Source organism: Trifolium pratense, linkage group LG7 (genome assembly GCF_020283565.1).
Source record: "Trifolium pratense cultivar HEN17-A07 linkage group LG7, ARS_RC_1.1, whole genome shotgun sequence".
In the NCBI taxonomy this organism is placed as follows: domain Eukaryota; kingdom Viridiplantae; phylum Streptophyta; class Magnoliopsida; order Fabales; family Fabaceae; genus Trifolium; species Trifolium pratense.
In genome coordinates, this window is record NC_060065.1 from 6,411,372 (window position 1) to 6,424,827 (window position 13,456).

At 30.4% G+C, this 13,456-nt stretch overlaps 1 protein-coding gene across 1 annotated transcript; it reads right to left on the bottom strand.

Moving 5' to 3' along the window:
• Window positions 1-3,558: 3,558 nt before the first annotated feature.
• Window positions 3,559-4,252, bottom strand: LOC123898122 (protein GLUTAMINE DUMPER 5-like). The gene has a single exon (XM_045949010.1). The coding sequence runs from the start codon at window positions 4,155-4,157 to the stop codon at window positions 3,699-3,701; it is 459 nt and encodes a 152-aa protein (XP_045804966.1). The 5' UTR covers window positions 4,158-4,252; the 3' UTR covers window positions 3,559-3,698.
• Between the last annotated feature and the right edge of the window lie 9,204 nt (window positions 4,253-13,456).

Here is a 13,456-nt window from a genome sequence, read left to right on the forward strand (position 1 = left end):
GATCCTGACTCATATATATATATATATATATATAAGCTAGTTGATGTAGTATTTAGTAAAATTAACGGTTGGATTAGTTTATAAGTATCAAACGACATTAAAAAAATATATTTAATATTTAATTTTTTCTAGTAAGAATCTCGGAGAAAATTTAATAAACTATAATCAAATTGAATTAGTTTATTAAAATACGTGCACATATCTAGTAAAAAAAATTATAAGCTCATGAATAAAATACGTACGGTTTATAAAAAAATAAAAAATAAAGAAGAAAAAAAAAAGAATATGTAAATACAACTAAAAAACAGAAAAGATTATATATACAGAAGAAAATACAATGTTTTGTTTTTTTTGGAAAAACTATTTTTTTTAAAAGAGTGAAATGGGCACAAAGAGTGCGAAATTCACTACAAAAAAATTCTGACACAAAGAAAGCACCAATACTACCAACCATTCACTACATAAATTGCTAGGTCATCGTTTTGGCAATGATCTAACAATATCCGTGTTTTTCCACCGTTTTCTCACAATGCCCGATAGCAATGTGTCAGAGTTTGTTGGATATTTGAGGAGGACTTGCGTTCTTTAAGTTACTACCGTTCCTCTGTCCATGAACGTTCTTCATCTTTTACATGGTATATAAATACTATTATTTATTATATAGAATCAGATTTGTACATATAAATTGTGTATAATGTGGGGTTTGATGGGACCCATTTTAGAGTGTTTGATGGGTTGTATGAATATTTAGAAAATGTAGTTGAGTTTTTTAAATAATTGAAAAGTGTGAAGTAATATAAAATATCAAGTGGGTCCCATTCAAAGAACCCAAGTGGGTTTGATGGATGTGTATGCTCGCATGTGTTCTACACAACTGCAACTTGTAGAAATATATTCTGGATTTCTGGTCATCTTTTTATTGGCCGACTATTTTGTAAAGAGAATATTATTTTTTGTCAAGTAGTTTAGTGGTTAGAAATTTCAATCTTAAATAAATAAGTGAGGTATATGAGGTTCGAACCCCGACCCATATACATATAATGCAATATTTCTACTAACTAGCTAGATTATCTCTCATGAACGTAAATAGAAGACTTTAATCGGTGACATAGCGACATGACAAATAATATGGTTAAACCCAAAAAAATATTAACGATCCTATTTAAAGATCATGATGTGGAGAGATCAACTACGATCAAAGTTATCAAACATGTTTATAATGTGCGTGATGGTAGTGGCGAAGTCAGAAGATTTATTAAGTTTAGACAAAATTTGAGTTTAATTTTAAACAAAAATCTCAGTTTTGCAATGAAAAATCTCAGTTTTACCATAAACTAACTTCTAAAATACCACAAAGAAATTACCAAAGTCTGGGCAAGTGCCCGGACTGTAGATCCACCCATGCGTGAAGGGACTGAATCCTCTCCAGTGATAGGAGAGGTCCAATGCAATCATCACCATCCAAAATTAAAAATAAGATAAAAATTCAATCGCTTAAATTTGCACTTGAAAAAAAATTCATGGGAGAAAATTCATTCCTGAAGCATGTCGTCCATTCATTAGAGGTAACAAGATTGAAATGTGTCCTTATAAGCTTAGGTCAATTGTAAAGACATCACATTATATATGCAAGAGTCGAACTTCGAACATTCTATTTATTTATTTTTAAGTTGAAATTTCTTGACACTATACTACTAGAAAAATAAAATAAAAATAAGACTGACATATAATAAGTCAATAACATTGATGGAAAATTTCGTAAAAAAAATAATAAAACAATGGTGGAAAATGATATAGTAACACAAATAAGCTAGCTTATAGCTTATTATATGAGCTTATAAGCTTGTTTCAAAATATTAGAGGTGTTTGGTAACAAATGTTTTTTACTAGCTTATAGCTTTTTTTCAGATGTTATTTCAAATAGCGTTTGAGCTTATAGCTTTTTACACTTTATTTCATTTTTCCCTTCAATTTAATAACTACCCACTCTAAAAAAAACTACCCACTATTAATTATTTCATTTTATATTTATTAACCACTTTAAAAGCTAATTTTACTAAACACTTTAATTTCAATTAACTAGCTTTTCAGCTATCAGCTATAAATTAGTTTTTCAGCTATCAGCTAACTTATCAATTATCAGTTAGCTTATAACTTATTTTGACCAAACAGACCCATAAATTTAGCCACAAAAATGCAAAGTGAAGAATAATTTTTGCTTATATTTTATTACAGAAGGTGAAAACAAATTCTGATTAAAAATTATTTCAACCAAATAAAATGAATATTTTAAATTTTGAAGGAGTTACAAGTGTGATTACATGGATGCAACAACTCTATTGCAATTAATTGGCCAAGTGCAAATTTGGAGAGAACTGTTAACACACGAAAACAGTTCTAGAATGTTAGGAGTATTAAAAAAAGTATGCTAAACCGTGTCCCTGGTGCACTAGTTAAACATACTAAAAAAAGAAACAAATGACAAAGTTAATGATGAGAGAGAATAAGTTTTTACATTATTAAAACATTGAATGTACAATTTACGATATAAAACTTCTATATTTATATCCTTAACTAGTGCCCGGGAGCACTGTTTAGCATTTTCCTAAAAAAAAAACAGCTATAGAAAAAGTTGCACTTTAATTAGGCCTTGTGCTGTGTTGTGTGTGTTTGGGGTCCAGCGATGCGGCGATGCGTAGCAGCATTTGCATAGCACGCACGACTCTTAGCAACCAACCAGAGAAGCACACGCGTGTGTCTGTTTTTCATATTACTTCCCGTGAAAATCTTCAACTGGGGCGGAAATCTCATTCTTATGTTTATGTCAACGGAATAATGCAAAGGGATTTTGGGTATTCAATTTTATTTTACACAATTTGTATATAATCTCCAAATTTCTGTCTTAATAAAAATTCATAGACACTCTCACACCTCTTTGACATCTCCATTTTCATATGTACTATGAAAGTTATCATTTAATTTTATAGTGAGTTTTAAGAGACTTTAAATTTCATCTATGTAAAAAAAAAAAAAATTAATTTATATGCATTGTCAGCATAAAATTATTTTACGCATGCGTCTAATAATATACTAACACATTATGTATTGTGTTTAAAAACACATTATATATCATATTTATTAAATGACGTGACAACGTATTATTTGATGTATGTGTAAAAAATCTTTACACTCGTGATTCACAACAATTAAACCATTATTTGTTTTCTTTTTTTTCTGTTTGTTTGTGAAAATAAGAAGAAAACAACAACACTACTCCTACTCTACTTACTTCAGCGGTTGATATTTGTCAGTTTCTCATTTTTTATTCTCACAAATTTCAGTTTAGATTTGTCATTTTCTTCAAAATAAAAGAATAATTTCTTAGAAATGTAAAGCTTACAACAGAGACGGTATAATTTGTCTCGTTATTATTCGGTTTCGTCATTTTATTAGTATTTTATTTTCTACAAACAAATTTTCTTTACGCAGTCACACACACTTTACTTGCTTACTACTACTCATCGTTAACCATAATTCATAACACTGAATTAATTAATCTCAGATTAAAACAAAATTAACTCAATTCTAATTCATCTCATCTTATAGATTTACACTTCCCGAATCATCCAAAACAGATAAAATGAGAAGAACAGAACAAAAATTAAGAAATTAAACAAAATTAATTAACTAATTATAAGTCACTGATGCTCACTCTGTTCTTCTGTTTCCATTTCTTCTTTCTCTAATTTCTCAACAGATTCATGATTTTCTCGCTGTTTATCGGAATGATTGGCGGCGTCTAGATCTATAACAGAAGATGATTTAGGGAAAACAGGTGTAGCTAAAAACGTTGGATTCTGATCACCAGCCATAATGACAAGAAATTTCTCTTCATAAACTTTAACAGATTCGTTCTTTGAATTTTCACCTTCTTTTTCATTCTCTATGTTTCTATTGTTGTTTTCTTCGTCGTCTTGTAATTGACCAGAGAGTCTCCAATAAGAACAAGCTAAAATCAATAGAGCAAAAGCTATGAGGCCTAGCATCGCTGCTAGGCCTCCGAAAAGATATGGTATCGGCGAGTGCCATGATGAGTGAGTCATTGAAGTTGTTGAAGATGAAGGTGCTAATGAGTTAGTGTTTGTTATGGTTCTCATATTTGTTTTAAGTTTGGTTTTAATTTGGTAGAGAGAAATTGAGGATGAAAAGTTTAAATAAGTAGAGTGGTTATGAATGATAAAGAAGGTTGAAGTGAATTGAAAGGGAGGGGAGAGGGTGAAGGGTATTTATAAGGGTGAGAAATGATTAAATGAAGAGGGAAAGTGGTGGGTCCTTCATATTGTCATTATTTACTTGGTCACGGACTTGGCCATGTTTTGTTGGTGTAACAAACTTGCAGGGTACCCCTCTTTTTTTATTAGAGAAATTGTGAACATTTAAAATTGATGTCAAAATTGGTTTTCTCTTGCTACTAAATTTTTGTCTTTCATCGGTTAATTTGGTTCAGAATCAATTCTAGTATCAAGTAATTTCAGTTTCCTTTCAATCACAGTTGTGAGGATCGAACACTTGTTATTAAATTTTGACAATGCGTGTATTTCTTCGGAATGAATATTTAACAATATTTGTATTTTTTTTATAGTTCTTGTTTATGTTCGACTTTATATACACTTGAATAAAAGATAAATAAACAACAAGCTCACTACCTTTTTGAACTCTTTGAACTCTTTTCAAAATATCTACTATATCTACTTTTGCATGTTTTCCTATTTTTACACTTAGAACACGATGAACACTTTAAAAGCACACTCATTTTTAAAACATTAGATGGGCATGGACCATGGTGTGTGAGTGTAGAGTAGAGTAGAGAGGATGAGGATGTGGGTTTTGTTAGGTGGTGTTTGATTGTACGTGATCACTATTTCAATTTCCAAAGCATCTAAAAATAGTTGTGACACGGTTTTGAGTTTTTCCGTTTTGGAATCTGGTTGAGCCGTGTTTGAGCAGAGGAGTGAGATGCGGGGAAACTTAGAAGAATGTAAATTCGTTTCTGTTTTCTTATTTTTTTACTCAATAAATTCATTTCTATATTGTTATTTTGTTTTATATAGGTCATAAAAAAAAACAGAAAAAATATAATAAACCTGCATCTTTTTTATAAAATAAGATTAGCATGTTTTCCATTTACTATAAAATGATTATAGTTTATAAAATAAGATTAGCATGTTCATTTACATTTACTATAAAAAATTAAAACTAATTAACTTAACATTTGAACAATTTAATCTTGATAAGAAATCCAGCTAACCACATGTATTATCGAGGTATCACATGTGAAATGTTTACATATGAACATGTTTTCTTTTTCTCTTTTTTTTTTTTTTTTTGACAATTATGAACATGTTTTTATGGGTTACCATTGTCCTATTAGTAGCCGGAAAAAAGAAAGGGAGAAAGGGGGGTCATGCATTATTATGCAAATGGTATATGTTTCTGCTCCATGGATTAAGGGTGATGTCATTTGGGGCCAACTTGCACTTTAGAAAAATGTGGGGTTTAAAAGTATAATTATCTACAGTAATGGTTTCTCTACTTTTTGAAAGAAAAATGTTTTCTTTTTTACTTACTAAATAATTTTTTACTTACTACATAATGAAAAAAAAATCTTGACAAAAAAAATTATAATTATAAAAAATATTTCTTTTTTACTTACTAAATAATTTTTTTTACAAAAAAAAATTCATATGAACCTATTTTCCTTAATATTTTTCTATAAGGGAGTATATATGTGTTGTATTTAAATTAGCACCTAGTACTATATAGAGCACAAATATAATGCATCTAATAAAAGGCATATCTGTGGCTGGATGATGCAATATTGTCACATACTTTATATAAAATAAAAATAAAAGGAAAGTTCCTATCCTTTTAAGGAGAGCTACCCTCTACTAATGGGGTTATTGGGTCCCAATCCAACACCATAGTGAAAGCGCACTATATAATATAATGCATTATTCGATGTTTATATATGATGAAAGAGGCCACAATGATCAATCATGGATAAAGGAGAATAAGTTATGTGGGCAAAGTGGAAACAAAGCTGCTACCATTTTCCTTTTGTTTCATCATTTGGATTCTGATTTTTTTTATCTCTTTATATACAATCTCAAATTATATGATGAGATTAAGAAGAGATTAAGGGGCATATTAACTTCATATATTTGGCTCTTACTGTTGAGTATAGAGAATCTTATAATATGCTGTTCATATTTCACTCTTGTGTTTTTTATCATTAACAACGAAATTTCATGTTAAGTGTGCAATTGAATAGTCACATTCTAATTTGCCGCACCAATGTGGTTGATTGAGCATATTCGGATCAACGAAATTGATAGTTATACAACATTGCTTCATTATTACAAATTGACAATTGAGGTTTTGTGTGAGAAGATTGGGATATATGCACAATGTTTTTTGTTTCTTGACTCTCAAGTTTTCAAGATAAAAAGTTTTGGTGATTTTTGAGGGACTAACTAATCAATACTACTTAATAGTACTTTCGATTATTTTTATAAAAGACAATTAAATCAACGTATTTAGTTCATAATATAGTCTAAGTATACCTCAATCTTTATTAATCAAATTGTTTCTTATAAAAATTAAAGACTGAAAGGAATACTTGTTTCAACAAGAATTTAAATTTGAATCTCTTAAATGATTCATTAATAATTAGATTTATTTATTCATTTGAACTAAATTAATCAATTAATATAGTCACAATATCCCCATGAACATAACTCAATTAGTAAGGATATTGTATGTTATTATAGTGATCGGGGTTCGAACCCCGATATTCTCATTTATTCATTAAAAAAAATGAAATTCAGCCACTATGCTATTCGACAAAAAAATAAAAAACATTGTCACAATATAAAACAATAATAGATTAATTTTCGTATATAAAACAGAAAGTGTAAAAAAAAAAAAAAAATACTACTCCTAGTCTGCTACTACATCGCTTTAACTTTTCCTATGAAGGGTTCTATCCTCTCTCACTTTAACTACTAGTTGGTTCTCGTCTTTTCATGCATGTTTAGATTTCATAGAACAAACAAGGAAAATTATAGTACTATTTCTCTGTTTAATTACGTCATAAAAAGAAAAGTTATCTACAAAATAATAAAATAAATTTAAAAAAGATAAAAGAAAATCGAGACTTTCTTTCATGTAGACCGTGTCATGCTTAGATAAAATACTTGTATCTATATTTTAAATTTGAAATACAAATTTATATTCGTATTAATTTGAGTCTAAATTACTAAAAGTCAATTAAGTATCTACATCGTCGCAGCAAATTAAAGGTGTGACTAACTCGTACTTTGCCTTAAAATCGTTGTCAAACTAGCTAAAAATCAACAACAATCCATATTGGAACTGTTTTCACTCTTCACTCGTGAAATTCAGCTGGTCATCAGTGTGGTTGAAGACTTGAAATTAAAAACTGGACCACAATGATGTAATGCCAATTACTTAGATGAATGAAGATCCATTCAATAATTTTATAGTAATAATGTGAACTAGAGAATAAGACTCTCGTCAATGTTTGACCAATTCTTGCATGGGAGCTTCTTGTTAGATAGCATTCAGTTACATTAGCACACGAAAAAATGATTATTATTTTTTTATTTTCTGGGTATTAAAAAAGCCCAAGCCCAGGCCCGAGCTGGTCGGTGGTGGCGTGCATGTGATATTTGACAATGAGTGCGTGGTTGCTCGTTTACAAAACTGGGTACCCCTTGGGGCACACCTCAAGATGTGCATTTAAAGTATATAAACACTACTAAAGTGAGTGACTCATCCAATGTGGGACTCAATGTGAACTTTTTCAAATTCACACACTCTATCTCTTGCACTTGTATTTATTTCTATACCAAGTTCATCATACAAGTTGCTAACTTGTTCCAACAGTAAAAAAAAATGTAAAAATATTGTTTTTTGTTCTTTTGCATATTTTGAATTAATTTGGCTCAAAATATTAAAGATGTTGTTCAAGACACTTAATGCTTCAAGCTAAAAAAGAAAAGGTAAAGGCTTGAACTAGTACGAACTACTAATAAGGCTTACAATATTTACAAACGTGATGACTTATCGTTTTCAATGAGCACACAAAGTTTGGGGACCATGGTGTACCACTTGTAGTACAATATATCCCTAATATATATGATTGCAATTATTAGGACTACAGCACCTGCCAACATTTACAAGCATATTCTTACACAAACAGGAATTAATAAAGCGCATGTATAGGCCAAAGTCACAACTCACAAGGGAGGGCAATTTTATTTGTGTTTTTTTATCTTAATTAAGATAATAAAGGCAAATATATGGAGTAGTTTTTAATAAATTTGATTTTTGTCATAGTTGAATATAGAGTTTAAAAATCTTTTATAAATACAAAAAATGAGAAACAAACAAGCAAGATTATAAGGAAATAAAGCTACACCATGCCCAAACAAATAAGTGGTGCTCGACCACCGGCTATGGTAGTTAGAAACTAAATCGATATGTGTTGTCTTCAACCACCAATAAGAATGTAGCTTGACCTTGTCCAACAATTAAGATAAAGACTGTTCTGAGTTTCGGAATAATCGTTGATTTCTTTCGTTCCAAATCACTCAGACACATAAGAGCCAAATAAGTTGTAGGAATGAGCGATGCCCTGTAAGACACCAGATGAGAAACACATTAATATGTCCTTTTTGGCATGCCTTGTGCTGATAGGACTCGTTGATTGGTTATAATATATATTTCATTTTGACTTGTTAAAAAAAAGTTTAAAAATCTTTTAGGACTATTCACGTATGCACATTTGGAGTGATTAGTTTAATGAGGATAAAAGTTGAAAGAAAAAAAAAAAAGGAAAAATTAAAGTTTTTCCTTAGAACCGATGTAATGTTTCTTTTTTATCAAGACGAAAGTTAAAAATAAGAAAACAAACTAACCAATGCTATATTTGGAAACATGACGATATCCTGTAAGGAATTCCACATTTTTAAGAAGTTGGTATTAGTAGCACAAAACCTAGCTAACTGATCAACACATTTATTGTATTCTCTCAAAGTATGAGTGAAGGAAAGCAATCAAGAGAAGAGAGCTAATGAGGGAAAGCTTGAATGAGAATTAAAATTGTTCTGGTACACTGGAAAATTTTCATATCATGTATTCGTTTAGAAATCGTGACTAAAAATAATTTATATATTATTACAATCACACTTTTCGACCTATTGAGCCGTCATTTACAAAAGACAAAATTGTGAGGGATCACCCGCTCACCCGTATTATAATTTTTTTTTTGTGAGAGTTGATGTCTCTATAACCATTTCGTCTCAATGTCTCATGTATGGAGAGATATAATTTTTGGTGAACTTCACACATTTTTGTTTGTTTTCTCCCCAAGCAAACACACGATCATATAGTGTAAAAAATTACACATGCATGTGTATTCAATTATATATTTAAAAAATATAATAAGGGTATTATAGTAAAATATGATTTGATGTATATGAAATAATATTTGTATACTTCGATCTTTTTTCTTCTATAATCACATGTACTAGCCAATATTGTATCTTTTGCTGATTTCCTTATCCTATAGTAAATGTCATGTCGAGTAAATTCTTTCTGGCTGATATGCTATGTTAACAATTTTTTTCTTCTTATCCGCAAAGAACATAATCTTTCTTTCATTCACGACGCATTTCAATAGTTGAGTCTTTTCAGCATATTGGTTTGGCACCAAGGTATTGTTTAGGCAAAAATATAAATTTTAAACATTAACAAATATATATAAAAACATAATTACTACCCTAAATCTTTTGATTTAATAGGATGGAGCATATTCTATAGTTGCTTGTGACGCAGCTGATTCCATATTCTATCTACCTTGTCACCTTGAGATTAGTTTCTTTCATATACCAAACATATTGAGAAAATAAAGAGATTAAAATGGGAATACCTTTTGATTTTAGCATCATCATGTACATGTTATGTCTACCTTGATGCTTCACTTTCTTATGATTTATGACATCAAAATATATTCTTCACCCATTTCATCATAAAGTCTCCCTAGAGTTGAAATTCTCTCTAACAAATTTGATTCTTTTGATTTATTAGGGGGGTTTAGGGGTCAATTTTATTCGCACTTGCTCATGTCATCCGTCATAATGACAAACTATGAAATTATGTACTTTAATATCTATATGAATCATTGTTATGGGCTAATCCATCTTAAATACATTTATACTTTTTTTTTCTTCAAGTAATTTATCAACTAGAATTTCACGTTTAACCAGTTATTAGTTGGTTCAATGATGATTGACGCTAGATTTAATAAGGAAGATCATAGTTTGATCCCAGCAATTATAATCACTAATTGGGAGAGGGTCGTAACCAATTGATGTTAGAACTGATTCATGAAACTAAATTAGGCAGTCCATTGGTGAACAATTTTTTTTTTCATATTTAAAATAAATAAGTAATGTTCGATGTTCAAACTTTGGCTCCCATAATATAATGTCTCTATCAAGTAGTTGAAGTAATGGTACAATATCTTTATACTTTTAATTAATATATTTTATTCGATTATGTACATTAACCACTAATTCATTCATATAATTAGAAGGCATGGCCACTAGAAAACCACCCCCATAATTACCCAAAGGAAAAAGGGAAAATTCCACTTAGCACACTAAAATCTGGCAGACACATAGAATCAATAGCTAGCCAAATTGATCCAATTGGCCACAACATTGCACAAAACTACCAATCTAGGTACATCTGCATATGTTTCCGTAGCTAAATGCCTAAATCTGGATGATAGAGAATATTTAGTGGCTTAAAAACGTCAGCGCCTTTTTTCTAATCACACCCTCAATTGGTAGTATTGTATAGATCACACATGACCACTAATTTAATCAGAAAATATCAAGTTGTTTGGCAAGGTCAAATCCATAGTTTTAGCTTAAAGCTTGGGGGTATAAGTTTACAATATTAAGGTAGAGTTGTTTGATAATTAACAGTTATTTTCTCACCACTTATACTTTTTTTAGGATGACAAAATGACGATTCATTGAAAATTTAATGTATATAAAGTGGAGGAACGAAGTTCGAACTCCAAACATGACATATGACCTAATAATTTCGACATTTTTTTTAGTTGACCTAGATTTTTATGGACGCGCTAATTTAAATTAGTAAGTTTGAGTCTATACTTATCATTTAGTTTAGGCACTAATTTTAGTAAATACTTCAAATTCAAATTGTTATTTTTTATGGAATCATCAACTAATTTATCCGCTATAATTTCATTTGTTATCGGCTAACTTAATTTTCTAAGTAAATAGAGTCAAACACAAAAGTTTGATCAAATGATTAATAGCTTTCAGTGACTTTGTGGTAGTATTGATCAAATTATATATTTTGCATAGTGATACAGTCAATCCAAAATTTGGAGGGTAAAGAGTAGTGTGGGGCTTCATTTAATTATTAGCTATATAGTGTTTTTTGTTATAGGGCGGATCCACCCTTTGTTGAGGGTGTGCACTTGCACCCACTGAATTTGTAAAATCTCCATATATAAGTATAATTTTTCACATGTTGACCACCCTCACATTTTCACTTTGCACCTCTCTCACCCACTCTTGTCTCTCACGTACATTGGCCAATAGCTACTTCTTGTTCTCATACAAATTGCCTCTACTATATTGTTTTTCTTTAAATAATACTTTATTCGATCACTAGTAAATGCACTTTTGGTCCTCTTATTTTGATATTTTGAAACTTTTGGTCTAATTTCTACATACTAAAATGTGCCATTTTTATGTGAAATAAAATCAAAATTGCGTAGGACAAATAATTTGCACCCCCTGACTCAGGGTCTTGGATCCGCCACCTGTTATAATAATAATGTGTTGTAATGATTTTAAGATATTTATTATAACTTTAATTTCTTCAAGATAACAAAAGATATTTGTAACTTTGTAGTTCAGAAGTCTTTCAAAATAAAATATCGGCATCAGAAGTGGATAGAGCACTAGCTAGTTTTATGATGAGATTTTTTTTTTTTTTTGGTGTAGTTTTATGATGAGATTTAATATGTTTGAATATGGAGTTAGCGTCCTAAGTAATCTAATTATAATAATATAATTTACTCATATCTGGTGTAGGAATCTATTGTTGCAACATGAAAATGTACATGAACTAGTCCGATCCCACAACCTGGTTACATTGTGACTTGTGACCTAGGAAGCACCGACACTCCTCAAATTAGGCGTGTTCGTGTCGGACACGTGTCGGTATCGGTGTTCGACACTGACACTTATGATTACACTAAATTATGTCATTTTTTCAAATTTTTATCAATATCGACGTGTCAGTGTGTCAGTGTCGTGTCCGGTGTCCGTGTCTGTGTCCATGCTTCATAGCTTGTGACGTATAGCTTTCACTAACCAATCATCAAACACGGCTACAAGTTAGTTATTCTAACTAACTCATCTAAGACTAACTTCTATTAGGTTTGAATTAAAAATCAACAAATATTATATCACTATATTACTAATCTAATTCTACATATTTCTAAAACCTTTTTTGAACTATTACTACCGTATTTTAGTAAGTTGGGCGAAACATTTGATTAGTCTAATAAAACAAATCGAGGTTATAATTCAACATATGAAGTTTACTAAATTGCATTATCTTATAGATTGAGATAGAGTTTAAGATGAAGAGTGTTGATTTAAAAAAAGAGTCGTACTTAGAAATGAAAGATAGAAAATCTATCAAACAAATATGATTTGAAATTTCTTCAAAAATTTAACTAATTCAACCTGCTCCTACCCCTTGGCAACGGGGTCACCAAAAACATAATCAAGGTTGGTGCCAAATATAAACTTTCAAAAAAGGTTCGTAGGGAGGGTGTGTAAGGGAATGCGTTTGGGGTAAATTAGATAAGGGAAGGGGTGTGAAACACAAACACCGGGACACAAAAAGAAAGTAAAACCAAATTCTTAACATTCATTCATCCAAGTTGATGTTAACACAATTTATTTGGTTTTGCATCATGGTTAGTAAAATTTATGTTAACACAATTTAAACACGCAGTTACTTTGTTTTTGACTTAAAAAAAAAAGAATTGCGTGTTTAATTTAATTCATCGGTGTTTGAATTTTTTTAGGTTCATCTTGTTTATTGTGATGCTTGCGGCGTTATAAACTGTTGTAAAACGGTTTACTTAGTTTAATAAAAAACAGAAAAACGAATTTTCAAAATTGGCAACGAAACAAATTATTGGCTGAGTCGCGTACTAGGTCGCTTTCTTTAAGACGTTTCGCGGAACTACTCGAATAAGTGCACTGTAGTATATCAACCGCGAAGTCCCCAGGATAAAACAGCCGTTTAT